At 46.0% G+C, this 27,805-nt stretch overlaps 1 protein-coding gene across 1 annotated transcript in view; it reads left to right on the top strand.

Moving 5' to 3' along the window:
- TICRR (TOPBP1 interacting checkpoint and replication regulator) overlaps positions 1–27,805 on the top strand; it is a 48,757-nt gene that overhangs the window by 14,036 nt on the left and 6,916 nt on the right. Inside the window, exons 3-19 of the mRNA XM_070400337.1 lie at positions 1,004–1,242; positions 2,954–3,188; positions 4,057–4,186; positions 8,527–8,666; positions 9,507–9,725; positions 9,887–10,038; positions 11,510–11,610; positions 12,206–12,299; positions 12,375–12,454; positions 12,621–12,860; positions 13,887–13,983; positions 16,214–16,271; positions 18,393–18,536; positions 18,740–18,830; positions 20,356–20,408; positions 21,141–21,275; positions 21,767–21,921. Of these exons, the coding sequence (XP_070256438.1) occupies positions 1,004–1,242; positions 2,954–3,188; positions 4,057–4,186; positions 8,527–8,666; positions 9,507–9,725; positions 9,887–10,038; positions 11,510–11,610; positions 12,206–12,299; positions 12,375–12,454; positions 12,621–12,860; positions 13,887–13,983; positions 16,214–16,271; positions 18,393–18,536; positions 18,740–18,830; positions 20,356–20,408; positions 21,141–21,275; positions 21,767–21,921 (2,363 nt within the window). The remainder of the gene's footprint in view (positions 1–1,003; positions 1,243–2,953; positions 3,189–4,056; positions 4,187–8,526; positions 8,667–9,506; positions 9,726–9,886; positions 10,039–11,509; positions 11,611–12,205; positions 12,300–12,374; positions 12,455–12,620; positions 12,861–13,886; positions 13,984–16,213; positions 16,272–18,392; positions 18,537–18,739; positions 18,831–20,355; positions 20,409–21,140; positions 21,276–21,766; positions 21,922–27,805) is intronic.

Raw genomic sequence — 27,805 nt, 5'->3', positions numbered from 1 at the left:
GTATGGTACACCTGCCAGCGTTGTATAAGAAGGCGAGCAAGTGACTTCAAAATTTCTCAGCTGTGTGCAAAGAAAATAATATCGCAGGTGCACAAGCAAATGGGTGGTGAGGTTTCATTGCCTCCTGGAAGAGACTGATGAAGTGGGAGACCACGGTGAGACTATGATTGATAACAAGTTAGTCAAAGGGAGCTGAAAGTGTTATCAGGAAGAGCCAGCATGTGGAATCTTCCTAACTCTCCTTTGCCGTATTATTCACTATATAGCGAGTCTCATTTTTGAATCATTCACACAGAAGTAATACTATATAGAGATGTATACATAAAACTACATTAGACATTATTTGCAGTTTAAGAAATTTTTTTAAAATATATTTTTATTGATTTCAGAGAGGAATGGCGAGAAAGAGAGAGAAAGAAAAATCAATGATGAGAGAGAATTATTGATCAGCTGCCTCTTGCATGCCTCTTACTGGAGATCAAGCCCACAACCCGGGCATGTGCCTTTGACTGGAATCAAACCCAGGACCCTTCAGTCCGCAGGCCAACACTCTGTCCACTGAGCCAAACCAGCTAGGGCTAAGGAAATTTCAAGAGTAGTTTTGTTTAAGCAGTTTCATCTTTAGAATTTAACCTCCTCATAAGATATGTTGTGTACTGTATTTTATGGATTTAAGAAGTGATGTCTTGTTCTAGCTGGTTTGGCTCAGTGGATAGAGTGTCAGCCTGTGGACTGAGGGTCCCAGGTTTGATTTCAGTCAAGGGCCCGCACCTCGGTTGCAGGCTTCCGGCCTTGGTCAGGGGGCGTGCGGGAGACAACCAATCGATGTGTCTTTCTCCCATCTGTGTTTCTGTGTCTTTCCCCCTGTCTTCCACTCTCTCTAAAAATCAATAGAAAAATATCCTTGGGTAAGGATTAAAAAATAAGTAAAATACTTACTATTAAGTTTACTTTTAGTAACTGTTTATTACATTCCGATTTTAATGTTCTTTATTTCTAACAGGCAAAGAGACTCAAGAAGCATGGACAGTCATCCTAGAGCCCTTGGCCATGCATCAGAGACATTTTCAGAAACCAGTCAGAATTTTCCTGAAAGGCACGGCCACGCAGTGGTCTCTCCCCATGAGTGGCACTTTGGGCACTGATAGCTGGATGCTCCAGAGTCCAGAGGAGAATAAGTCAGCCCACAGGGCGTTGTTTCAGCAGCTGGTCCACAGGCTCACTGCCGAAGAGTTACATCTGGTAGGTCTCTGCCACACGCTAGGTCATGCTTGTCTAATACAGCGGTCGCCAGCCGGTGGCCCTCAGACCACTGGAGGTCGGTGAGGTCCGAGAGGTTGGCAAACGCTGGTTTAAGGAAACCTTTGGAGCAGCGGTCACCAACCGGGGGTCCGTGGGCCACTGGTGGTCCGTAAGATCCAAAAGGTTGGTGACCGCCGGTCTAAATCATTGGTAAAGGGGAATAAGTGTGTTTGTGAAACACCCAGGATTGTCCTCTATAATATCATCTCAGTGAAACAGGTGATGCTTTTGTAAATAATATTAATATTGTCTACATTGTAGATCACGACAATGCTCATCAGTGAAGAAAGTTTATAACATTGCATGTACCTGGAATCCCATTAAGCTAAATTATATTCACATAAGAAAAAAGGGCGTGGGCCAAATGCAGTGACTGTATTAGGGTGGTGAAGTGACGGGACAGTAGCCCCCCTTATCCACGGCTTCACTTTCCACGGTCAAATGCAGTCTGAAATATTAAATGGAAAGTCCCAGAAATAAACAGTTCATCCAGTTTTTTCTTTTGCTTGTTTTGTTTTAATATATTATTGATTTCAGAGAGGAAGGGAAAGGCAGAGAGAGATAGAAACATCAATGATGAGAGAGAATCATTGATTGGCTGCCTCCTGCATACCCCCTATTGGGGATCGAGCTCGCAACCCAGGCATGTGCCCTTGACTGGAATCGAACCCAGGACTCTTCAGTTCACAGGCTGACACTCTATCCACTGAGCCAAACCGGCTAGGGCAATAGTTCATACGTTTTAAATTGTGTGCTGTTCTGAGTAACGTGATGAAGTCTCCAGAAGTCCTGCCTCAGACTCGAATCATCCCCTGTCCAGCGTCTCCATGCCGTGTACAGCCCCACCCATTAGTTTAGTAACCAGTTCGGTCATCAGATCGACGGTCTCATGTCACAGTGCTTGCGTTTTAGTGACCCTGATTTTAATAATGGTCCCAAAGTGTAAGGCTAGTGATGGCGGCAAATCAGAAATGCCAAAGAGAAGCTGAAAAGTGCTTCCTTCAAGTGAACAGGTGAGGACAGTACAGTGAGGTATTTTGATATAGAGAGAGAGCATTCACATAACTTTTATTGCAGTATATTGTTGTAAGTGTTCTATTTTATTGTTAGTTATTGCTGTTAATCTATTACTGTGCCTGATTTATAAATTAAACTTTATCAGAGTGGTTGGGAGGATCCAGTGGATTATAATCAATACATAATACATGCTCAATAGGCCTGGCTCGCGTGGCTCAGTGGTTGAGTGTGGACCTGTTAACCAGGAGGTCACGGCTCAATTCTCGGTCAAGGCCACATGCCTAGGTTGCGGGCTCGATCCCCAGTAGGGGGCGTGCAGGAGGCAGCCGATCAATGATTCTCATCATTGATGTTTTTATCTCTCTCTCCGCTCCCTTCCTCTCTGAAATCAATAAAATAAAATACATGCTCAATAAATATTCCTAGTATATTTAGCCTTTTCTTAGTTGTAAATCGAGGAGTTAGGATTACATAATCAATAAGTTCAATTCTTGCACTAATATCCACCAAGACTGTGTCTTCCGTAGGTTTTTATATTAATAAGCATCTGGGGAAACTGTCATTGCCTTTCCCTGCTGCATTCTCCTTTACGCATGTCAGCAAAGTTCTCAACCAGCTGGAACTTCTTCTGTAGGTCGCCAGTGTGGACCCCGGTGACGGCTGGCCCCCCGTCACAGGCGTTATTTCCCCGCTCTCTACCAACACTACGGTTCTCACCGTGTTCCGCACCGAGGAGGCTGCATTTCAGAGGCATTTTCTCCAAACAGCTGTGGCCGAGAACCCCCTGGACACCGCGTCCCTTTGTTCCGATGTTATGGGTGTCATATTGAGTCCGACCCCCTGTTTGTTGGAAGATCCTACCACCTCCGGTAAGTTTGCAACCAACAGCTGACACTCCAGGGCGGTGGCTGCAGGACTTTCCCCCTGCGCCCCATCTGCTCTCAGTAGAACCCCAGTATCTGTTATAAAACAGGTGAAGGCAAACTAGTACTTCAGGCAATTTAAATCGTCATTATTGATAGAATCCTGAAGCGGTCGGAGGAGGCCAAAGGCTCTGTGGAACCGCTTCGAAATTAGAGAATAAGATGAAACCTGGTTTTTAACATATTTACTAAAGACTGCACGTGAACCTGTCATGATTCTGTCTGCCTTCCGGTTCATGGCATTGTCACTTATGCTAGGTAGATGAAAATGCAATTACCTTGGTATTTCTTCCATTTGTTCATTTATTCAACAGATTTAGCGAGTGCCTGCTGCATGTCAGGCGCTGCTATGTATTGGGAATAACACACCAGTGAACAGAGTAGACAAAGCTCTCGTTCTCACAGAGTTTACCATTCAGTTGGAAGACAGGACAATAAACTAAATAAGGGAATTATATAGGATATTTGAAAGCGATAAGTGCTATATAATAAATAGGAAAAGGGGAATGGGGCAGTTATGGGGTAAGAGGGGTGCCATTTTAAGCAGGCCTGGTTGGAAAGCCATTGAGCACAGGCCTGCAGGGTGCGCCTGCTGTGTTTGAGGCGCAGCCAGGAAGCGTGCGCTCGTGCAGTCAGAGCAGCAGTTTTCATAGACACAGGCCGTGGGAGTGGGTGCAGATGAAGGAGGGTCGCTAATGCTGCGCTTTGTATGTCCTGGGTGAGAAGGCGGTCAGTCCTTGGCAGGCGCAAGAACGGGGATGTCCGCTTTGGTTCTCATGCCTCTTTTCCTTCCATCTCTGCTCCGTCCCTGCAGCTCCTCCCTGTCCAGAGTGGGCTCAGCAGGAGCTCGGCCGCACCGCGCCCTGGAGAGCTGCTGTTGCCGAGAGCTGGTTTCCCTGCTCCAACCTCAGTGGCGCCAGTTCGAATTTGATGGAGTCATTTTGGTAAAACTTTTGTTTCTCTGGGAATTGATCATTGAAATCAGCTCTCAGTTATCTTGATAGGAGTGGTTTTTTTTTATATAATAGACACATTTTATGAGTATAGTTCAATAACATTAAAAAGTAATTACATAACTATGTATGGTGCCAGGTGTGTACTAGACTTATTGGGGCTTCACTTTGTAAATCATATAAATGTCTAATTGCTATGCTGTACACCTGAAGCTAATATAAAATACTGAGTGTCAACTGTAATTGGGGGGAAAAAAAACAATTCTGAAAAGCAAATTTATTTATTTTATTTATTTATTTTAAATATATTTTATTGATTTTTTACAGAGAGGAAGGGAGAGAGATAGAGTTAGAAACATTGATGAGAGAGAAACATCAATCAGCTGCCTCCTGCACACACCCTACTGGGGATGTGCCCGCAACCCAGGTACATGCCCTTGACCGGAATCGAACCTGGGACCTTTCAGTCCGCAGGCCGACGCTCTATCCACTAAGCCAAACCGGTTTCGGCTGAAAAGCAAATTTAAAACCAGTAGGATCATATTAAAAACCACTTCTACTGAAATTAAATACATTTCATAGCTAAAAAAACAAATAAATGAAAACTAATTACAAACGGAGAGTGTTGTTTAATGGGTGTACAGTTTCAGTTTTACAAGATGAAGAGAGTTCTGAAGATGAATGGGGTGATGGTAGCACAACATGAATATACCTAATACCTATTTATTTGCACATGAAAGTATGTGGAGTACAATAAAAATTGCAAATATTTTAAAGTAATTTACAACATAAAATAGCAGTTTATGCTGGTTTTAATCCATATGTTGTATGTCTCTATAAATAAGACCCAAATCTAGGAATACCTGTGGGAGATAAGGCTGGGAAAAGATTGGGGCTTTCTCTGTGTCTATAATGCTAAATTTTATTAAAAACAAATGATCTGAAGCAGATATGGCAAACTGTTAACAAGTATTTAATCTTGGAGCGAGGTACATACTTACTATTTAATAATGCTTTTTCATCTCTTCTGTATATTTGACATGTCTAAAGCTTTAAAAAATTAACAGGAGAGTAAAAAAACAAAACAGGCAAACTCTCCCTATTGGTAAAGGAAAACACCAGCACACTTAGGGAGACTGAGTTTGCTGTAGACCTGCCAGCAGATTCAACTAATGGTACCGTAGCTTTTTTTTTTTTTAATCTTTATTGTTGAAAGTATTACAGATGTCCCCTCTTTTCCCCCATTGACCCGCTCCAGCCTGCCTCTGCCCCCTACCCCAGGCCTTCACCACCCTATTGTCTGTGTCCATGGGTTATGCATCTATGCATACAAGGTCTTTGGTTGATTACCTACCACACACCCACCCTCCCCTGCCTTCCTTCAAGGAGTCCGCCCTCTGTTCCATGCTTCTATATCTCTGGATCCACTCAGTTAATCAATTGATTTTATTCATTAGATTCCACATATGAGTGAGATCATGTGATAATTGTTTTTTCTCTGAGTGACTTATTTCACTTAGCATAATACTCTCTAGGTCCCTCCATGCTGCCTCAAAGGGTAAGAGATTCTTCTTTTTCACTGCTGCATAGTATTCCATGGTATAAATGTACCACAGTGTTGTTTTTTTAAATATATTTTTATTGATTTCAGAGAGGAAGGGAGAGGGAGAGAGAGAGATAGAAACATCAATGATGAGAGAGAATCATGTATCGGCTGCCTCCTGCACGCCCCCTACTAGGGATTGAGCCTGAAACCCGGGCATGTGCCCTTGAGCAGAATCGAACCCGGGACCCTTCAGTCCACAGACCGACACTCTACCCACTGAACCAAACCAGCTATGGCAATTTAATTTTTTGAGGACACTCCATTCTGTTTTCCATAATATACCAGTTTGCATTCCCACCATCAGTGTACCAGGGTTCCCTTTTCTCTACATCCTCGCCAGCACTTGTCATTTGTTGATGGTAGCCTTTCTGACAGTTGTGAGGTGATACCTCATTATTGTTTTAATTTGCATCTCTCTGATGATCAGTGACTTTGAGCATTGTTTCATATGTCTCTTGGTCACCTGTATGTCCACTTTGGAGAAATGTCTATTTAGAGCCTTTGCACATTTTTAAATTGGATTGTTTGTCTTCCTTTTGTTAAGTTGTATGAGTTTCTTATATATTTTGGATATTAACCCTTTATCAGTTGTATCATTACCAAATATGTTCTCCCATACAGTGGGCTCCCTTTTTGTTTTGTTGATGGTTTCTTTTGCTGTGCAGAAGCTTTTTATTTTGATGTGGTCCCATTTGTTTATTTTTCTCCTTAGTTTCATTTGCCCTAGGAGATGTATCCGTCAACATATTGCTACGAGAAATGTCTGAGATTTTGCTGGCTATGGTTTCTTCTAGGATTTTTATGGTTTCCTGACTTACATTTAATTTAAGTCTTTTATCCATTTTGAGTTTATTCTTATGTATGATATAAGTTGATGGTCTAGTTTCATTTTTTTGCATGTATCTGTCCAATATTCCTTGCACCATTTATTGAAGAGACTGTCTTGACTCCATTGTATGCTCTTGCCTCCTTTGTCAAATATTAATTGAGTGTAATAGCTTGGGTTGATTTCTGGGGTCTCAGTTCTGTTCCATTGGTCTATATGCCTGTTCTTGTGCCAGTACCAGGCTGTTTTGATTACAGTGGCTTTGTAGTATAACTTGATATTCTGGTATTGTGATTCCTCCAACTTTGTTTTTCTTTCTCAAGATTGTTACAGCTATTTGGGATCTTTTTTGGTTCTATATAAATTTTTGGAGTGTTTGTTCTAGATCTGTGAAATATGCTGTTGGTGGGTTAATAGGGAGTGCATGGATTCTGTAGATTGCCTTGGGTACTATGGACATTTTAATGATGTTGATTCTACCAATCCATGAACCGGATATATTCTTCCATCTGTTTATGTCTTCCTCTATCTCTTTTTTCAATGTCCTGTAGTTTCCGAATACAAGTCTTTTACCTCCTTGATTAAGTATCTTGCTACATTGCCAAATCCATTTATTAAATCTAGTAGTTTTTTGGTGGAGTCTTTAGGGTTTTCTATGTACGATATCATGTCATCTGCGAATAATGAGAGTTTTACTTCCCCTTTCCAGTTTGGATGCCTTTTATTTCTTCTTGTCTGATCGCTGTGGCTAGGACTTTCAATATTATGTTGAACAAGGGTGGTGAAAGCAGACATTCCTGTCTTGTTCCTGTTCTTAGGGGAAATGATTTTAGTTTTTGCTAATGGCATCATAACTTTCTCCTATTTTTAAATCAGATTATATCAGGTAATGGAAGATAGTGAAATACAAGTAATACATTTTGAAAGTTGTCCCATTTTTGTGATTTCCTTAGTGCCTGGTAGTTAGCTCCAGGTCAGTGGTCGGCAAACCGCAGCTCAAGAGCCACATGCGGCTCTTTGGCCCCTTGAGTGTGGCTCTTCCACAGAATACCACGTGCGGGCGCGCACGTACAGTGCGAAGTTGACTTAAAACTTTAAGTAAAGTTTATTAAGTTAATTTTAGGGAACGTTGTGGAGTGAAAGAAGATGTAGTGTCAAGGATTGAGAAAGGTATGTGGAGATGGTTTGGACATATAGAGAGGATGAACGAAAGGAGACAGACGAAACAAGTATACAAGACGCGTGTGGATGGGAGAGTTGGAAGGGGTCAACCTCGGCGAACGTACCTCCATCAGATTGAGGACATTTTTAGCAAAGGCCAGCTTAGGAGGACCCTAATTAAGTTAATAACAGTGTACCTACCTATATCGTTTAAGTTTAAAATATTTGGCTCTCAAAAGAAATTTCCATCGTTGTACTGTTGATATTTGGCTTTGTTGACTAATGAGTTTGCCGTCCACTGCTCTAGGTGGACAAGTGTTCCATAACTAATCACCCCTCACCCCCATTTCTCCTCATTCCCCATTTCTCCTCATTCCATCATCTTGCACTTGAATGCATGGACATTGAGCAAAAAATAACCAGGGAAGTGCAGAAGTGAAGTAGTTGCCGTAATCAAACATGTACCCTGGGACGTGAAGATCTTGTTAAAAAAAGTCAACACTGTGTGTAACGATTAATGGTTCTGTGAACAGGTAGCCTTTGCCTCTGAGTTTGTTCAAAGCGTGAGAAAAGGGACCATTTCCCTCTTGAGAAAGCATACTTTTGAAGGCATCTTGTGGGGCCATCTCTGATTAGCTTATAAAAAGAGGCATTTTGTTGTTATTGTCGTGTTGTCTTTAAAGCATTTGGGGAAATTAGACTTTCAGCTTTACACCAGCCTTCTTGACTTGTTCACAGGCTGCTGCAGGCTGCCTCGCCCACTAAGGAAGAGTCTTCCAAGACTGAGAGCGAGTTAACACGCCGCCTGGCCGAGCTCTACCTGAGAAGGTCTCGTGAAGAACCCGCTGTGGCTAACCAGGAAGACAGCAGAAAGAAACGTACGCTCATACCAAGGAGGTTCTTGAGTGTTTTTTGAGACTGTATGTTTTATAAAGAGTTAATACTCCCTAAAATGAGGTTGAAATGGTAACCGAATAAACAAGGACACGTTCTTCTATTTCAAATTTCAAAATAATTACGTTAGTACAATAGTGATTAAAATATCAGCCATAGCCCTGGCCTATGTGCTCAGTGGTTAGAGTGTTGGCCTGTGCACTGAAGGGTCTCAGGTTTGATTCTGGTGAGGCATGTACCTGGGTTGCAGGTTTGATTCCTGACCCTGGTTGGGTGTGTGCGGGAGGCAACCAACCAATCTTTCTCACGTTGATGTTTCTCTTTCTCTCCCTCCCTCCCACCCTCTCTTCCACTCTAAAACTCCATGGAAAAATTATACTTCAGTGAGGATTAACAAAATAATAAAAAATGAGCCACAATTTTACCTTCTTAATAAACCATTTTTATTTTTAGTTATAACAAATTTAAATACAACTTTGTGTGTCGCTTACAGAATTATTTGTTCATCTGCTACCTTGCCTTTTCAGTTACTATTCCACCTCACTGCTTAACAAAATTTACAGAATTCTTTTGTTGTTGAATATTTCGATTGATATCATTATAAATGATACTGTAGTGTACATATCATGCGTATGATTTGGTTTGTTCTTTAGTGATTTCATTAGCATAAGCTTCTAGGAAAAGTTTTTGCATTATAAAGTGGGAAAAGTAGCTCTTAGTGCAGAATTAAAGCAGTGGGGTTTTTTGGTTTTTTGGTAACTGAAGTAGTTCTTGGTCCACTGGGGTAAAATTTCTTTCACTTTCCCTCCCACGATGGTTGGTAGGAGGCGTCCCTCGCACGCCAGTGCGGCAGAAGATGAAGACCATGTGCCGCTCCTTAAAGATGTTGAACGTCGCGAGGCTGAACGTCAAGGCTCAGAAGCTGCATCCAGATGGCAGTCCAGAGGCCGCTGGGGACAGGGGGACCCAGCAGACAGCAGGTGGGAGAACAGCGGGTAGATTGGAGCCCAGAGGAAGGACACGAAGAAGCGCCAAACCTAAAGGTACTCCTCACTTCAGCATTCAGTGTCTGAGTGCAGGGGTACCTTTTACACCCTCATATTTGTGTACGTTTCAGTCCTATCCCTCAAGCAAGCACAGCCTTTACCCACTCGGCCATCTTTACTGGAAGTCCTCAGTTTAACTTTTTTTCTTTTTGTAACAGATTTTAAAACTGAAGAGGAGCTACAATCTTACATACATGAAAATTACCAAAAGACTGTGGCCACAGGAGAAACCGTGTTGTATTCATGTGCTCAGAACATGATCTCAACCATTAAAGCATTTCTCAAGTCCAAAGGCACCAAGGACTTAGAGGTAAGAGGGTCCCGATGAATGTCATCGTTGCTTATTGGCGGGTTTGGTTCACATGTTTGTATGCAGGGCATGATTCATACATGATGAGGGGAGCAGTGAGCACAGTTCCAGGTCTTTCTAACAAGGCAGAAACGAAGGGCATGGGTTAGGCCCGTAATGCCACGTGCTCTCCTCTGTCCTTATCTGAGCTGCGTGTGAGCCACATGAATTAAGCCAGTGGTCCTCAGTCCTGCCAGGACTGTAGAGTCACCTGCAACGTTTTTGCTTGTTTGTTTTTTTGTAAATCCTCACCTGAGGACATTTTTTCATTGGTTTTCAGAGAGAGGGAGAAAGAGAGAAACATAGGTGTGAGAGAGACACATCGGTGTGAGAGACACGTTGACTGGTTGCCTTCCACACACATCCCAACTGGGGAGCAAAGCTGCAACCCAGGTATGTGCCCTCGACTGGGACTCGAACCCGTGACCCTTTGGTGTGCGGGCCAACGCTCTAACCATTGATGAACACTGTCTGGGGCACGTGGGACAGTTTTTAGTACCTGATGCCTGCCTTCCTCCAGACGCAGTGAAGCAAATGTCTGCTTGGGACCTGGGTCCCTGTGTTGGGACCTGGGTATCTATATACCAACAGCTTCTTACGTGACCCTTATGCACAGGGATATTGTAAGCCACTGTTTTAGACCAGTTATTGCTTCTATTCAAGGCTAGTGAAGCCAGACTCTTCTTAAGTGAACAGGAGTTGTTTATAGTATGTAGACATCTCAGTCACTACTGTATGGAATCTTCCTTTTAAGAAAGGTCAAGCCCTGGCCGGTGTGGTTCAATGGTCAGAGCGTTGGCCTGCACACTGAAGGGTCATGGGTTCAATTCCTAGTCAAGAGTGCATTCCTGGGTTGCTTGTTTGGTCCCCATCCCTGGTTGGGGTCTGGGCTGGAAGCAGGTAGTCAATGTGTCTCTCTCACATCAGTATTTCTCTTTCTCTCCCTCCATCCCTTCCTCTCTCTCTGAAAAGCAGTGGAAAAAATATCTTCAGGTGGGGACTAAAAAAAAAAGTCAAATCTGCAGGCTTGAAGATAGAAAAGAAGAACATTCATTTCACCATTTTTTCATTAAAGTGAAAGAAGGGGCCCTGACCGGTTTGGCTCAGTGGATAGAGCGTCGGCCTGCGGACTGAAAGGTCCCAGGTTCGATTCCTGTCAAGGGCATGTACCTGGGTTGCGGGCACATCCCCAGTAGGAGGTGTGCAGGAGGCATCCGATCGATGTTTCTCTCTCATCGATGTTTCTGACTCTATCCCTCTCCCTCCCTCTCTATAAAAAATCAATAAAATATATTAAAAAAAAATAAAGTGAAAGAAGGGGGAGTGTGTAAAGGAATGTACTTCCCTTCTTTGGCACTTGTCAGCCGTGAAGAAATTAGAAATGATGACAAGGAATGTCACCTTTTCCTATGTGGTACTTTTGCATTTTCAGATGGACTGCCTGTATCAAGTCAAAAATAACCTCTTAAAAACTAGCAAAAGTCTTAGACAAGACATGGGAAAAAACCGGGATAAAGAGGACAAAATCAGAGAGTAAGTAACCTTTTTGTTGGTTTTTTTAACCATTGCTCCAAAACAAACTCTAAGCCTTGCTTGTAGCCATTTAGAACAGATGGCGAATTGCTCGGAGAGGCTTTTGTGGCTGATTCTTTATCATCTGATGCAGTTTGTCACCTGTTTACCTGATAACCATGTCGGTAGAGCAGTGGTCACCAACCTTTTGGACCTCATGGACCACCAGTGGTCGGCGGACCACCAGCCGACGACCGCTGATTTAGAGAAAGCCACGGTTCTCCGTTTTGTTGTTTTGTATATAAGTAGATCTATGACTGAGGAAGGGGGTCAAGTTTAGTGACCTTCAGAGTAGCTATAACCTAGTGCAGCGGTTCTCAACCTGTGGGTCGCGACCCCTTTGGGGGCCATCAAACCACCCTTTCACAGGGGTTGCCCAAGACCATCGGAAAATGCATACATAATTACATATTGTTTTTGTGATTCATCACTATGCTTTAATTATGTTTAATTTGTAACAATGAAATTGGGGGTCACCACAACATGAGGAACTGTATTAAAGGGTCGCGGCGTTAGGAAGGTTGAGAACCACTGACTAGTGTTTCTCTCTTTCAAGGTGCCAGCTGCAGGTGTTTCTCCGTTTGGAGATGTGTGTGCAGTGCCCGTCGATACGTGACAGCATAGATGACGTGGAGCAGCTGGTGGAGGAGGTAAGTATATCGCTCGGGGCCGCTGGGAACGTGCTAGAAGCTCTCAGGGTGTAGTCACCTCGGAATCTCCTTCAGGTGGCGGATTTGCTGCGCATGGTGTGTTTAACTGAGGACTCGGCATACCTGGCGACGTTTCTGGAAGAAATTCTGGGATTGTAAGTTTGAGTTCTCCCCTAACCTTAACACTGTTTCACCAAGGACTGCGTATGGCGTTGTTTCAGAATGCTGGAATTGGAGGGACCATTTCCCATGCAGGAGATGGAGGGGGGGATGGAGGGGCCACCGTGACGGCTCTTCCCCATGTAGCCGACCCTCCCACAGGTACATCAACTCCATCCCGAAGACGCTGGGGCAACTGTACGACAGCCTGGGCATTGTGGTTCCTCAGAAGCTGGCGGGGGTCCTGCCCACAGACTTCTTCAGCGACGACTCTGTGACACAGGAGGGCAAGTCGCCGCTTTCCTCCGTGCCCCTCATGGCCGGTGGCGGCAGGTCAGCGCCCGGCGGCACGGACTCCGACCAGCTGGAGGAGCTGCGAACCCGATCGGCTAAGAAGAGAAGGTAGGAGGGCGTTGGGAATTGAAGGCGTTCCTTGTATATTCCAGTTCTCACAGAGGGTGTGTTTAATTACTATTTTTTAAATCCTCACCCAAGGGTATTTTTCCCAGAGAGTGAAAGGGAGGGAGGGAGGAGGAGCGGGGAAAGTGGGAGAGAGAAACATCGATGTGAGAGAGACATCAACTGGTTGCCTCCTTCACAAACCCCAACCTGGGGTGGGGAGCGAACCCACAACCCAGTTACATGCCCTTGACCGGGAACTGAACCCGGGACTCTTCAGTCCGCAGGCCAACGCTCTGATCACTGAACAAAATTGGCTAGGGCCCGAGGGTGTGTTTAAACCACAGTCCAGTATGTGTGTTTGTCATCCATTGACTCCCTGTGCCCTCCTGTCTGAATCACAGAAGCCAGTCCCTGGAGTGTCTGCTCTGGTTCCTGGGTGTTCGGAAGCGTGTCAGGAGCAGGTGACGCTTACCTGGGGAACACACAGTATTTGCCACTGAGTCCCCAGAGCGCTTGACTGTCCGTGGGGTGTCCGGGAACTAGGAGCCTTGTAGGAGATGAGCGTAGGGTTTCAGCTTTTTAAGTTTTCCTTTGATGCTTTTCATTGTTTATAACTAGTTGAATTTATAATACTTACTTTTGGAAATTCTGGGATTGACTTGCTTTGCTTTAAATTCTGGCCAAGACCAAGATGGCTGACCTTTATCTAAAGAATGTTTTAGCCCTGGCCGGTTTGGTTCAGTGGATAGAGCGGTGGCCTGTGGACTGAAGGGTCCTGGGTTGGATTCCGGTCAAGGGCACATGCCTGGGTTGCAGGCTCAATCCCCAGTGGGGGGCGTGCAGGAGGCTGCTGAGCAATGATTCTCTCTCATCATTGATGTTTCTCTCTCTCTCCCCCTCTCCCTTCCTCTCTGAAATAAATAGAAATATATATTTTAAAAAAGAATGTTTTATTTTGCACTGTAGTTTCCTTCTAATTTAACTGCTATTGAGTGTACATTGACTGTTTCTTTCTCTTTCCAAAAGGAAAAATGCATTAATAAGACACAAAAGCATTGCGGAGGCCTCACAGAATCGTCGACAAATTGAAATCCCGAAAGTGTCCCAGAAACCCGCGAGAAACGTAAGTCATTTCCCAGAGACAGGAAATGGCGCCAGAGACCTAGTCCTGCTCGAGCCACGTGGGAGAGCAGAATGAAGGGCGGTGTCTGCGGTGGGGAGTGGGCGTGGGGCTCACAGAAGTCAAATCAGATGTTTTTTAATCCTCACCTGAGGCTATTTTTCCATTGATTTTTAGAGAGAGTGGAAGAGAGAGGGAAAGACAGAAATATTGATGTGAGAGAAACACACATGGATTGGTTGCCTCCTGCACTCGCCCTAACCAGGGCCTGGGAGGAGCCCTTGACTGGACTCGAACCCCGGACCCTTCGGTCCGCATGCCGATGCTCTATCCACTGAGCCAAACAGCCTAGGGCGAGATGTTTTTATGAATGTGTGTGCAACTATAATCCACGGACTAAAGAAATATACATGTGTTACATATTAACCCTTTTACCCAAAAGTGTGACAGAGGTAATGTAAATAAAACAGTAAGCCCAAGTTAGGAAGGAATGAGTTCATTTAAAATCTTTAATGTAGATGAGAATTCTCCTAAATACTGACTAACATAAGCAAAGAGGTCACTGAACAATGGTGTGCAAGCATAAAGGGGATCTGGCTGCGTGCCAATATGTATGTTTTCTTTCCATAAGAAGTTAAAGTGTGGGGTGGGTGGCTGGTGCTGTTGTCCGATGGTAACTTGATTATGGCAGATGTAAGGACTTGAGGCTTGTTGGCTGCAGAGAAAAAGAAACCCAGGTGGAGTCTGTTTACCGAGTAGAATGAATGCCTTGCTAAGAATTCGGTGAAACTTGTGAACTGCACAGATTATTGAGAAGCATTAAAAATCTATGAGAACTTGCCCTGGCCAGTTTGGGTCAGTGGATAGCGCGTCAGCCTGTGGACCGAAGAGTTCCAGATTCAATTCCGGTCAAGGGCACATGCCTGGGTTTCAGGCTTGGTCCAACGTGCAGGAGGCAGCCAGTCAGTGATTACCTCTTGTCATTGATGTTTCTCTCTCTCTCTCCCTCTCATTTCCTCTCTGAAATCAATAAAAATATATTTTTTAAAAAGTGTATGAGAACTTGCCAAACCGGTTTGGCTCAGTGGATAGAGCGTCGGCCTGCGGACTCAAGGGTCCCAGGTTCGGTTCCGGTCAAGGGCATGTACCTTGGTTGTGGGCACATTCGCAGTGGGGGGTGTGCAGGAGGCAGCTGATCGATCTCTCTCATCGATGTTCCTAACTCTCTCTCCCTCTCCCTTCTTCTCTGTAAAAAATCAATAAAATATTTTTTAAAAAAGTGTATGAGAACTAGCTTTAGAAGCGCTAATCATTACAGTGGTGGTTTGCTGTCTGTTTATCGAGATTTGTAACTGTCCTTTGGAATCTGAAGTGGGATTTCTGTTAAAGAGTTAGCGTCTTCACTTTTTATCCTTACTCGAGGATATTTTTTCCATTGACTTTTTTTTTTTTAAGAGAGACTAGAAGGGGGGCGGAGAGAGAGACACATGCACATCCATTGATTGCCTCCCATACTTGCAGACCGGGGTGGGATGAACCTGCAACCAAGGTATGTGCCCTTGACCAGGAATCAAACTCTCGCCCCTTTGAGAGAAACTGGCCAGGGCTGTGTTCACTTTCTCAGTAGACCTTACTATGTGAATAAGATGCAAATCTGATGTATGTTGGCATCCTGATTGGAGAGGGGGGAATCCCAAAGTGGACGGCCCAGAGGTGTCAGGCTGCCCTCAATAGACCTGATGATGATTTGTCGTCATTCATCATTGTGTGTAACTCGTCCTTCTAAAGCTGGTGCTCATGGGACCGAAACTTCATTTCAGACCAGTCAGGAAAGCTTACTCCTTTAAAACTAGGTTTACTGACATTGTTTGTTTGTTTTCTATTCTGCATTTTGCCTTTTCCCATTGTGGACCTCTTTCTGTGTTAGAATATCCAGGTCTTGCTTCCTTCTCTATTCTTACAGACCTTCCTAATTCTGTTATTGTCCGAGTTGGATGGATGAGCCATCATTGATTTGTTTCCGTCTTTATGGATAGTTAGGGAGTTTCTTATTTTGTATTATTATTGCAGCCTTCAGTGTCCTTGGATCATGTATCTATTTTTGTGCATTTTGCAACCATTTGTTATGGATTCCCGTAAGGAGAACTGTCAGGATCAAAGCGTTCCATGTGGAATTTTATTCCTTTATTTTAAATGCATATCTGTTTTCTTACTGGGTCTTCTCATCTTTCAGGAGAACTCTCGCCCCACGCTCCCGCAGCCCTCACTCCCAGTGAAAGATCCAGTACAAGGTACGCTTCGTTCTCTCGGCACCTGTTCATTGACTAGAACGACACATTTATTCACTTGCATGTATTTAAGCAGCTGCCTAGTTATGGGCAGTTGTTGGTTAGTGACATATGTCCAGATAACATGTACTAGGAGAATGAGGTGTTCAGGTGGTCTCAAAATGCTGCATTCTGCAAAATAACTGGCCTGAATCTTTTTTTTTTTTTTGTAAAGCATTTCTTTTTAAAAAAATATATATTTTTATTGATTTCAGAGGAGAAGGGAGAGAGAGATAGAAACATCAGTGATGAGAGAGAATCATGGATCAGCTGCCTCCTGCACGCCCCACACAGGAGATGGGGCCCACCACCTGGGAATCGAATCGTGACTTCCTGGGTCATAGGCTAGAGAACGTGCCCTCGTACCCAGGAGACATGGGACTGAGGAGTCTCATGTCTGCCCTTCCTCTGCGGTGTGGGGGTGGGAAATATTACAAATGGGGGGGCACGAATGTCGACAGTGCGTGAATTTTAGCAACAACTGTTTATTGTGTTATTCTTTGAAGTTTTCTGTAGATACTAAACTTTTCAAAAACTGGGGCGAAACAGAAAGTAGCAAGTCCAGGTTAGCCGTCAGGTCGTAAATCAGGTTTGTAGACAGCCTCAGGCAGCAAGCAGGGCTCTTACGTGGAGCTGGAGGAACTTTTTTATTTTTTATTTTAATTTTATTTTTTTAATATATTTTATTATTTTTTACAGAGAGAGGAAGGGAGAGGGATAGAGAGTTAGAAACATCGATGAGAGAGAAACATCAGTCAGCTGCCTCCTGCACACCCCCTACTGGGGATGTGCCCACAACCAAGGTACATGCCCTTGACCGGAATCGAACCTAGGACCTTTCAGTCCGCAGGCTGACGCTCTATCCACTGAGCCAAACTGGTTAGGGCTGGAGGAACTCTTTTAAAACTTCGCTGTGTGATTGGGGTCCTTGGGTTAATGTGTATGTCACCGATGGGAAGACATCAGGGGCCTCCCAGTGTGTGGGCCTGTTTCCTTTGGTTTTCTTTCGATGACTGGCTCTTAGAAGACTTTACCGCAGGGCAATTATCACGTAGCCTCCAGGATGCCACCCTAAGATTAAGAAGCCGTTTTCCGCCGAAACCGGTTTGGCTCAGTGGATAGAGCGTCGGCCTGCGGACTGAAGGGTCCCAGGTTCGATTCCGGTCAAGGGCATGTACCTGGGTTGCGGGCACATCCCCAGTGGGGGAGGTGCAGGAGGCGGCTGATCGATGTTTCTCTCTCATCGATGTTTCTGACTCTCTATCTCTCTCCCTTCCTCTCTGTAAAAAATCAATAAAAAAATATATTTAAAAAAAAAAAAAAGAAGCCGTTTTCCTCGCCTTGCCAAGTGTTTCTTGACTCTTCAGCTTCCTCCCCTAACTCTGAGTCTCTAGATGGTCACAGCTTTCATGCTGTTGAGTGAGGAAGGGCATTTAAAATAACCCAGAAAATTAGTAAAATATTTGTAAGAAGATTAAAATCTTTGAAGTTGAAAGAACACTTTCTACCTGAGGCTGAGCTGAATACACAGCGGCGTAAAAGGGAGGACAGTCCTAACTCTGGGGTGTATGGAAAGGCCCGTCCTCTTACTCAGGGTTATGTCCATTCTTCAGCGAGCAAAGCTTCCAGGGTAAGTGTTGTGGGCCTTCCGTGTGTTCCTGGAAGGTTGAGTTTACATTGAATTTATAAAACTAAATGATTTTAGCCCTGGCCCGTGGGACTCAGTTGATTGGGCTTCGTCTGTGCACCAAAAGGTTGCCAGTTCCATTCCCAGTCAGGGCACATGCCCAGGTTTCCGGCTCAATTCCCAGTAGGAGGCGTGCAGGAGGCCGCTGATCAATGTTTTACTCTTACATTGATGTTTCTCTCTCCCTTTCCCTTCCTCTCTCTCTAAAAATCAACTTAAAATAACTTTAATGTACCATGTGAGTATAGTAGTTAAGGAAATTCCCCAGTGTCTACTAGCATATAGTAGTCAGTCTGTAGAATAGTTTCCTTAAGCAGCTTCTCTCGGTTGTGGATAACTTTCTTTTCCCAGATACGGCATCTATAAGTGATAATACTTGTCTTTTTTTATGTTTTCAGAAGTGACCAAAGTTCGAAGAAATCTCTTCACCCAGGAAATTTCTCCTTCAAAGAGACCGGCGAAGCGGGGGCTGCCGAGAAGCCACTCCGTGTCGGCCGTGGAAGGCCTGCGGCACCAGCTGGACAGCGGCGGCAGGACCAGAGGTAATCTCACCGCGACCTGGGCAAGGGCTGCTCACGCCAACCAGTCCCGAGACCCGCTTTACGGCAGGAGCTCATGGATCTCCCGTTTTCCCCTTCTCCCTGGTTGCCTCCAGTTACTTTTCCCCTCGGGGTCTCTCCAGCCGAGGTCCCTGCGGCCGAGGGACCGGCCGTGTCTGAGGGACCCTGTGCTGCTCGCCTTGCAGGGCATCCCAGGCTGCTGACCAGGACTGTGGCCGAGACCCCGGAGCACAAGCAGGTCTCCGGGCGGCTGCTGCACCGGCAGATCAAGGGCAGGTGAGTGACACCCGTGCGGCCGCCCCACCCCCCAGGCAGCTCTCCCTGCTCCATGGGCTTTGTGACTCAGATCCCGACTGTTTCTTACAGCCAGAGAGCACCCTGTCAGCTCCGAGGGCCGAGAACCCACGGGAGGGGCTCTGTCTGGCCTCGCGCACCTGGCGAGTGGTTTTGAGATTTACCCGTGTTGTTCACATGTCAGTTCATCCCTTTCTGTTACTGAGCAATATGCTGTTGAATGGATAATCCACATCTTTTTTATTGATTTCAGAGAGAAAGGGAGAGGGGGAGAGAGAGAGATGGAAACAGCAGTGATGAGAGAGAATCATTGGTCAGCTGCCTCCTGCCCACCCCACACTGGGGATCGAGCCCACAACCCAGGCATGTGCCTTGACCGGGAATCGAACCCTGATCTTCTGGTTCATGGGTTGACGCTCAACCATTGAGACACACCAGCTGGGCTGGCTATTTCACAATTTTAAAATCCATGTGCTGACATGGGGAAGGGAGAGGTGGGTCTTCATTATGGCCAGGCAGGGCTGGGGTCTAGAGTCCCAACTTCCTGTGCTGAGGGGCGGTTTCCATGGCAGCTGCCTGGGCAGAGCAGGTCTCCCCTGACAGTGTCTGTCCTTTGTGACCCCTGCCCCGGTTCTCGGAGGGCAGTTTTGGCCGCACCTCTGGGTGTGTTCAGGGTGTCGGCCTCTCCAGCACCCATGGGATCTGAGGAGCAAAGAGGAACTTCTGGGCGCTCACTGCCCTGTCTCTGGGTCCTGAGTCCCAGCCAGGCGGCCTCTGCTCTCCGCCCTTGTCCTCCTCACAGTTGCTGCATGTAATGTACAGGAAGACACTGCACGTGTTTAACATGACGCTAGGGAGGAGCACATGTGTGTCTTGTCAAGGCTCTGTCTTGTCATTACTGGTGTTAGGGTTTCACATAACTTGTGCCAGTTTTTCTACAGAATAAATGGTAAGAAGTGAAGTTTGTAGGTATTAGAGTGGAAGAGACGGGGGGAGAGATTACTTGCCTCCCACACATGCCACTAGGTGGGCCGGGGGGTCAAACCTGCAACCCAGGTACGCGCCATTGACCCTTCGGTGTGCGGGCTGACGCTTTAACCACAGAAACAGCGGCCAGGGCAGAAGTATACATCTGTAGTTAATTTTGAAGTTGTAAAGAAATGTTTGAAGTCCTAGCTGGTTTGGCTCAGTGGATAGAGCATCGGCCTGTGGACTGAAGGGTCCCAGGTTCTATTACGGTCAAGGGCACATGCGCGGGTTTTGGGCTCGGTCCCCAGTAGGGGGCATGCAGGAGGCAGCCAGTCAATGATTCTTATCATTGTGATTTCTCTCTCACTCCCTCTCTCAGAAATATATATTTTTAAAATGTTTTAACTCTGATAGTGAGAGAGGGCTGGCCAACGGCGGTGCTGTCAGACTCGTGGGGGGAGCGGCTGTATCTCCTCAGTGTGTTCACTGTGAATTAATTCGTGATTCTGATTAATCCTGGTGCTCTTGGTTCCTCAAGGTCCTCTGACCCTGGTCCTGAAATCGACGTGGTTGAGGAGTCCCCGGAGAAAGGTACCTACTACCTTTGTGTGGGAGTTTCACGTGCTTTCTGTGGAAACCTCACGCCCTGGTCCGCTCAGCCTCTCACCCTGAGACAGGGCTGGGGAAGGTCAGGCCCGTGAGATCATTTGGTTTGGCCCTGCCAAGGCCCTAGGGGTGATGTTGATAGTTTTGTATGGTCCCCACATGATAGTTATCATAAATATCCAAATGGCCCCTGGCAGGAAAAGGTTCCCCACCCCTATTCTAAGCTGTTCACAGGTAGGTGACAGTGCTGCACACACTGGCAATCTTGAGTGGTGAGTGGCTTTTTAAAGGTATATGTGGTGGAGTTTCCCAAGATTGACTTTTTTTTAAATCAAGATAGATGTTTATTGTTGAAAAATCAGAAAAAAATAGAAAAGTCAGAATTTTGATAATCACTTGGTAATCCCATAACTCTGAAATACTGTGAACAGTTTAATATATGTGATATACGCATAAACTGCAATTTTTAAATTTAAACATTTTTACAAGCGTGACTACTTTACACATGTTTCTCACTCCCCATCGTGCTTCATGGTGGCCGGTCATGACACTGAGGTGACAGGCTCGTAGGCCACCTTCTTTGCTACAACAATGAAGTCTCAGCCAATGGCGTGTCAGGCTCCTGTCTGTATTTGGTAACATGAAGTTGCTCACATGCACGTGGGAGAGGTCAGGTGGCGTGTCTCCCTGCTGACGGCTGTGGCTCTGCTTCTGCAGAGGTGAGTCTGAGAAGAAGCCCTCGCGTCAAGCAGCTGGCACTCGGCAGGACGAAATCTGGTCCCTTCTATTCTGCGTCTCAGCCGCAGCCTCGAAGTGTGCAGAGGGTTCACTCGTCTCAGCAAAGCCGGTCAGGTAACGTGCCTGCCCCACGTCCACGCTGACTTGGTGGGGAGTGTTTGTGGGAAAGGCAGTGAGATTTGGCCTCTTGCTTCTGGACATGGGAGCAGTAGAGCCGGTGAGTGTATTTGAGGTTCGGGTGATGAGCAATCCGGGGTCTTTCTGATCCGCATCATCCCTCCGGAGTCTGACAGCGGCCGCCCACACCATTCCCGTGAGGAATGCACCCCCTGCAGAGGGCGTGCCCTGTGATTCCAGCCTGTGCTCACGTCTTACACGCGTCCCAGGGGGAGGCGGTACCTGTGTGTCTCCTTCGCTCTTATAATTTACACATGACAATGTTTCCTACCATAGGGCCGGGGTTAAATGCAGTCTTATTCACACTCGGGGAGGCAGCATGATCGTAGTGGTGCTGACGTCATCCCCCTCCTGTTCTCTTTTGCACGGACTGGCTGTTCGACTGGTGGCGGAGGGAATGAGACGCTGTCACTGTTTTTGCCTCGCAGACCAGAGAGGATCTCCCATCCCGGGTATTCGGTCTCCGAAGACGCTGCTTTTCGGGGCCGTGTCCGAGGTGGTCAGGCCCTCGGAGGAGGGTGCGGCTCGACGTACAGGGCCTTCCGGAGACACCGTGGCCTCTGAGATGCGAACAGCTTACCAGGTAGGACATGTCTATCATGTTTAAAACCGTCTCGGGAGCAGACAGGCGGCCAGGGAAACACTGACAGTGACTGGGAGGCTCCCGGTGCTGAGTCGTCTTCCTCAGTGACCAGTTGAGGTGAAAATTCCAACAGGCAGCGTTAGCTTGGCAAAACGTTGGACCCGCCTTTAAAACTTTTATTTAAAGTTGGAGATTGTCCATATTTCATTGCCCCAGTGTTTAGTCCTGAGAGCAAGTCCGGTCAGTGAAGAGGTGAGCCTCAGTGCGTCAGGTGGGCTCCCACAGCGAGGCCTGCCGTGTAAGCAGCAGCCATGTGTGTCTGGAAAAACAAAAGGAACTTTAGCAATTACAGAAAGTAGATAAGGGACAGTGTGCAGAAGAAAGAATACAGACAGCGTAGAGGGAGAGGAGAGAGAGAAGAGGCAGGTCAAAGATAGAAGTGAGAAAAATGAAATCAGGGAGATAGAGAAGAGAAAATAGGGAGATCAAAGAGGAAAGTGAGTTCTGAAAAGGAGAGAGAGATCAGCATAAGAGATAATTCAGAGAGAAGAAGATTGGGAAGTTAGATTTTAGAAAGGGTTAAGAGAGGAGAGAAGGAAGAGATTGAGGTGATGAGAGAATTTATGAGAAAGAAGATAGAGTTCAGAGATCAGACAGAGGAGAGAGTAGAGTGGGATAACGGAGGGAGGTCAGTGAGGAGTGAGAAATGAAAGGCAGAAGACAGATCTCAGAGATGGAAATCGGGGACAAAAAATTAGAACAGAGAGAGATCCAAGAAGAATGAGTTCAGAGAGAGGAGTCAGAGAGAAAGAAGATTGAGAACTCAGAGAGACAAGAGACGGGGCAGGGAGAGGAAAGTGAGATGAGAGAGTAAGATCAAAGAGAGAAAATGAGTTCTGAGAAGGAGGAAGAAGAGTGGGGGCAAAGAAAGAGTAGCCAAGAGATCAGAGAGGGAGCTCAGAGAGAGGGAATGATGCAGATCAGAGGAAGAATGAAAGAAATGATTGAGAGAAGGGGGAGCAGACAGAAGGAGAAGAGAAGGGAGTAAGAAATAGAAGATAGAGTTCAAAGAAGACAGATCAGAGGGAGAGGCAGAGGCAGATTTGGGAGGGAAGAGTGGGAACTCAGAGTAGGGTGTTCAAAGAGAGAAGTAGACTCAGAGGGAAATGAGAGAAGAGATTGAGCTCTGAGAAATAGAGAAGACAGGGAGATGAGCAGAGGGGAGAGAATAGAGGGAAATTAGAGAAATGAAAGGCAGAAGATATATTTTAAAGAAGGGAGAGTTTAGACAGTAGGAGAGAGAGGAGTGGGATGAGAGAAGGAATTGAGAGAGAAATGAGAGACAGAAGATAGAGTTCAGGGGGGAGAGAGAGAGAATGTTCAGAGAGACAGAAGAGTGGGGAAAGAGCTGAGAGAGAGAAGAGAGATATCGAGTGGTCACAGAGAGAGTTCAGAGTAAATCAGGGGAGAGCTGGATGGAGCCAATTAGAGAGAGGAGAAAGTGAGATGTGAGGTGAGATAAGAAAATAGTAGAGGGAGCTCAGAGAGAGAAAAGACAGCTGAGCAACGGAGCTCAGAGAGAAAGAAGAGAGAGGATGAAGGGAGTAAGAAATGAGAAACAGATCACGGAGGACAGGGAAGAGATTGAAAACAGAGTGACAGAAGAGTGGGAGATGAGAGCCACCAGAGAGGTGATCAAAGGGAGCACGGGGAGATAGAGAAGAGAGAGTTTGGAAAGAGTGAGCGCAGAAAGATGAGAGAAAAGAGGCACATCAGACAGAAAATAGGGAGATGTGAGAGAGGAAGATCAAAGAGAGAGATGAGAGCCATACCAGAGAGAACACAGGGCGATACATGTGTAGAGATGGGGCAGGGAGAGATGAGAGTGAGTTCTGAGAAGGAGGAAGGGCACGAGATCGATCAGGGAGTGAAGAGGAGTTTAGAGGGAATTGAGAGAGAGTGGGAGATCGGAGTGTGGGAGAGAAAAGATAGGGAGATCAAGGATCAGAGTGGGGTAAGGGAAAGAGTAGAGGGAGCTCAGAGAGGGAGTGAAAGAAATGATTGAGAGAAGGGAGGACAGTGAAGAGTGGGAGGAAGGACATGAGGGAGAGATCAGAGACAGAAAAGAGGGAATGGAGGAGGTCAGAGTGAGGGAGAGATCAGAGCGAGAATTGATGGAAATTAGAGAAGGGAGTTCAAAGAGAGAAGAAGATGATAGGGGGCAAAGGGAGAGCTCAGAGAAGAGGAAGATCAGAGAAGAATGAGTCAGAGAGTAGGAGAAGAGATATATCAAGGTGAGATAGTTCAGGGAGAGAGATGAGAGGTCTCAGCGAGAAGAGCCTGAGATTGATCGGGAGAGAGTTCAGACATGGAGGGAGATCAGATAGAGAAGGGAGGAGAGAGAGAGGACAGACGGAAGAATGATTTCAGGGACGAGGGAGAGAGCAGGATCAAAGAGAAAATGAGTTCTGAGAAGGGGAGAGGAAGGGGAGTGGGGGAAAGAAAGAGGAGCAGAGATCAGGGGAATAGAGGGGAGTTAGAGGAGCATGAGCTCCACCAAGGAGTGAAGAGGGAGCGATCAAAAGGAGAAAAGGGTTCATGAGGAGAGAAGGAGGGAGCTCAGAGAGAAAGTGGATAGAGGAGAGAGACGACTGGGTAAGAGAAAGTAGAGGGAGCTCAGGGGGGGGGGAGTAAGAAATGAAAGACAGCATACAACTCAGAGAGAAATCAGGGAGTTCCGATAAAAGAGTCGGAGTGGAGAGAGGAGATGAGAGAATAGAGTGACATCAGAGAGAAGAGTGGGAGCTCATAGAGGAGGAGGAGAAAGAGTGTCAAGAGGTGATAAGAAAATTTATGAGAACGAAGGTAGAGTTCAGAGAGACAGATGGGGAGAGAAGTGAGAGTGAAGAGGCAGGTCAAATGAGAGAGAAAATAGTTCACAGAGAAGAGAGGGAGGTCAGTGAGAGAGTGAGGAGAGAGAAATAAAAGGCAGAAGATAGATCTCAGAGATGGAAATCAGGGTTCAGAGACAAGAAATTAGAAAAGAACATAGAAGAGAGGTCAGAGGGAGAAAGAAGTGACAAGAAGAAATCAGAGAAGAGTGGGAGCTCAGAGAGAAGGCAGGGCGGGGAAAGTGAGTTAAGAGGGAAAAAGAGTTCTGAGTAGGAGGAAGGAGAGAGGAGAGGAAGAAGAGTGGGGGCAAAGGAAGGGTAGCAAGAGATCAGAGAGCGAGAAATGAGAACAGGTAGGAGAGAAGAGCGTGAGCTTGATGAGGGAGTTGAGAGAGTTGGAGATCCCAGAGTGGGAGAGAAAAGATGGGGTGATGTGGGAGAAGAGTGGATAAGAGAAAGAAATGACTGAGAGAGAAGGGAGAGCAGACAGGAGGAGGAGAGAGGGCAGTAAGGAATGAGAGACAGAACAATGAGATCAGAGAGGGAGAGTTCAGAGGGAAGAGAGAAGAATGAGATTAGAGAGAAGCGAGTAAGATTACGGATAGAAAAGAAGGAATAGAGGGGGTCAGAGAGAGAATAGAGGGAAATTAGAGAAGAGAGTTCAAAGGGAGTAGAGATTGAGCTCAGAGAAATAGAGAAGAGTTAAGAAAAGAACATTCAGGGAAATGAGAGAAGAGAGGGAGATCAGAGGGAGAGCTCAGAGAGGAGGAAGAGTTCAGGAAGAATGAGCTCAGAGAGAGAAGAGATATATCGAGAAGTCACTGAGAGGTGAGAGTTCAGACAGAAAGAAGACAGAGTTAAGTAGAGAAGCAGATGAGAGAGGTCTCAGAGAGGGAGGGAGATCAGATAGAGGAGAGGAGAGTGGGGTCAGAGTGAGGGATGAGGAGAGAAAGGAAAGATGGAAATCAGAGTTCAGAGAAAAGGAAGGGAGGACTGGGCAGAGAGAAGAGATACAGTGAGAGGCCACAGAGAATTCAAGAGGGAGAGAGAGGTGAGAGGAACGAAATCAGAGACAGAAGAGGAGCAAGAGGACAGGGAAAGAGCAGGATCAAAGAGAAAATGAGTTCTGAGAGGGAGAAGAGTGGAAGAAAAAGTAACGAGAGATCAGAGAAATGAGAGAGCAGGGGAACAGGGCAGAGAGAAGAGCGTGAGCTCGATCCAGCAGTGAAGAAGGAGAGATCAGAGGGATCAAAAAGAGAAGAGTTCATGATGAGAGAAGGAGGGGGAATTGGATAGAGGAGAGATGATTGGGATAAGAAATGAACGAACATACAATTCAGAGAGAGATGAGGGAGTTCAGAGATGAGAGTGAGAGAAAGATGTTGAAGTAAAAGAGTAGGAGTGGAGAGAGCGAGAGAAGATATATCGAGAGAAAGTTCACAGAGGGAGGGGGATGAGAGAATAGACTGACATCAGAGAGAAAGAAGAGTGGGAGCTCAGAGAAAGTGGGGAGATGTGTGAGAAGAGTTGGGGGAGAGATATGAGGGAGGTCAGAGAGTCGGAGTTCAGAGAGGAGATGGGTGAGGAGAGAATTCAGAGACAATAAACGATGTGAGATTGAGCTCAGAGAAACAGAAGAACCGGAGATCAGAGCCAGAATAAGTGCAGAGAGGGAGATGCCCAGAGAGAAGAGGCGTCAGGGAGATGAGCAGAGAGAATAGAGGGAAATTAGAGAGAAATGAAAGGCCGAAGAGGGGTGAGTGGGATAAGGGAAAGAGTAGAGCGAGCTCAGAGATTAGAGAGGGAGTTGAGAGAGAAATGAGAGAAGAGAAAGTGTTCACAGATAGAGAAGAGATAGATCGAGGGAGATCAGAGGGGAGTGAGAGACAGAGATGTGAGGCCGATATAGACAGGTCACCAAGAGGTGAGAGAGGCAGAGTGAGAAAGAAGTGGTCAAAGAAGAGAAAAATGAGGGGGGAGAAATGGAGAGCAGAAAAAAAGAGAGAGAATAGAGGGATATTAGAAAACAACAAAGCAAGAGGAGAGAAGGGAGAGCTCAGAGAGATGGTCAAAGAGGAGGAAAGGGGAGGAAGAAGTGAGAGGGAGAAGAGATTGAGATCAGAGGAGGGGAAGAAAGTGTTAAAGGGAGATGATGAGAGAATTTATGAGAAAGAAGATAGAGTTCAGAGAGTCAGACGGGGAGAGAAGAGGCAGGTCAAATAAGAGAGAGGGCAGGAGTAGAGAGAAAATAGTTCACAGAGAAGAGGAGGTCAGTGAGGGAGTGAGGAGAGAGAAACGAAAGGGAGAAGATAGATCTCAGAGATGGAAATCGGGGTGCAGGGACAAGAAATTAAAAAAGAACATAGAAGAGAGTGAGGCCAACGAAGAATGAGTCCAGAGAGTAGAAGAAAGAGTGGAGAGAGGGTCAGAGGGAGAAAGAAGTGACAAGAATGAAATCAGAGACAAGAGTGGGAGCTGAGAGAGAGAAGCAGGGCAATATGTGAGAAGAGACGGGGCAGGGAGAGGAAAGTGAGTTAAGAGGGAAAGTGAGTCTGAGAAGGAGGAAGGAGAGGGGAGAGGAAGAAGAGTGGGGGCAAATAAAAGGTAGCATGAGATCAGAGGGAAGAGAGAAGAGCAGGAGTTTAGAGGGAATGAGGGAGTTGGAGATCAGAGGGCGGGAGAAGAGAAAGGGTAGAGGGAGCTCAGAGAGAGAAGCTTAATGAGGAACGTAGTTCAGAGAGGGAAAAGGGAAAGATGCAGATCAGAGGGAGAGCGAAAGAAACGATTGAGAGAGAAGGGGCAGCAGACAGAGGAGGAGAGAGGGGAGTAAGGAATAGAAGAGAGTGAGATTTCAGAGATGATCAGAGAAACAGGAGGAGGAGGATGAAGGGAGTAAAAAATGAGAAACAGATCACGGAGGACAGGGAAGAGATGGAAAGCAGAGCAGGAGAAGAAAGTGTGTAGAGAGAGAGTTCACAGAGGGAGAGAGAGGT

Source organism: Myotis yumanensis, unplaced genomic scaffold (assembly GCF_028538775.1).
Source record: "Myotis yumanensis isolate MYYU_CA2020_CCGP unplaced genomic scaffold, mMyoYum1.0.hap1 SCAF_20, whole genome shotgun sequence".
Lineage (NCBI taxonomy): Eukaryota > Metazoa > Chordata > Mammalia > Chiroptera > Vespertilionidae > Myotis > Myotis yumanensis.
This window is presented reverse-complemented; position numbering and strand designations above follow the sequence as displayed.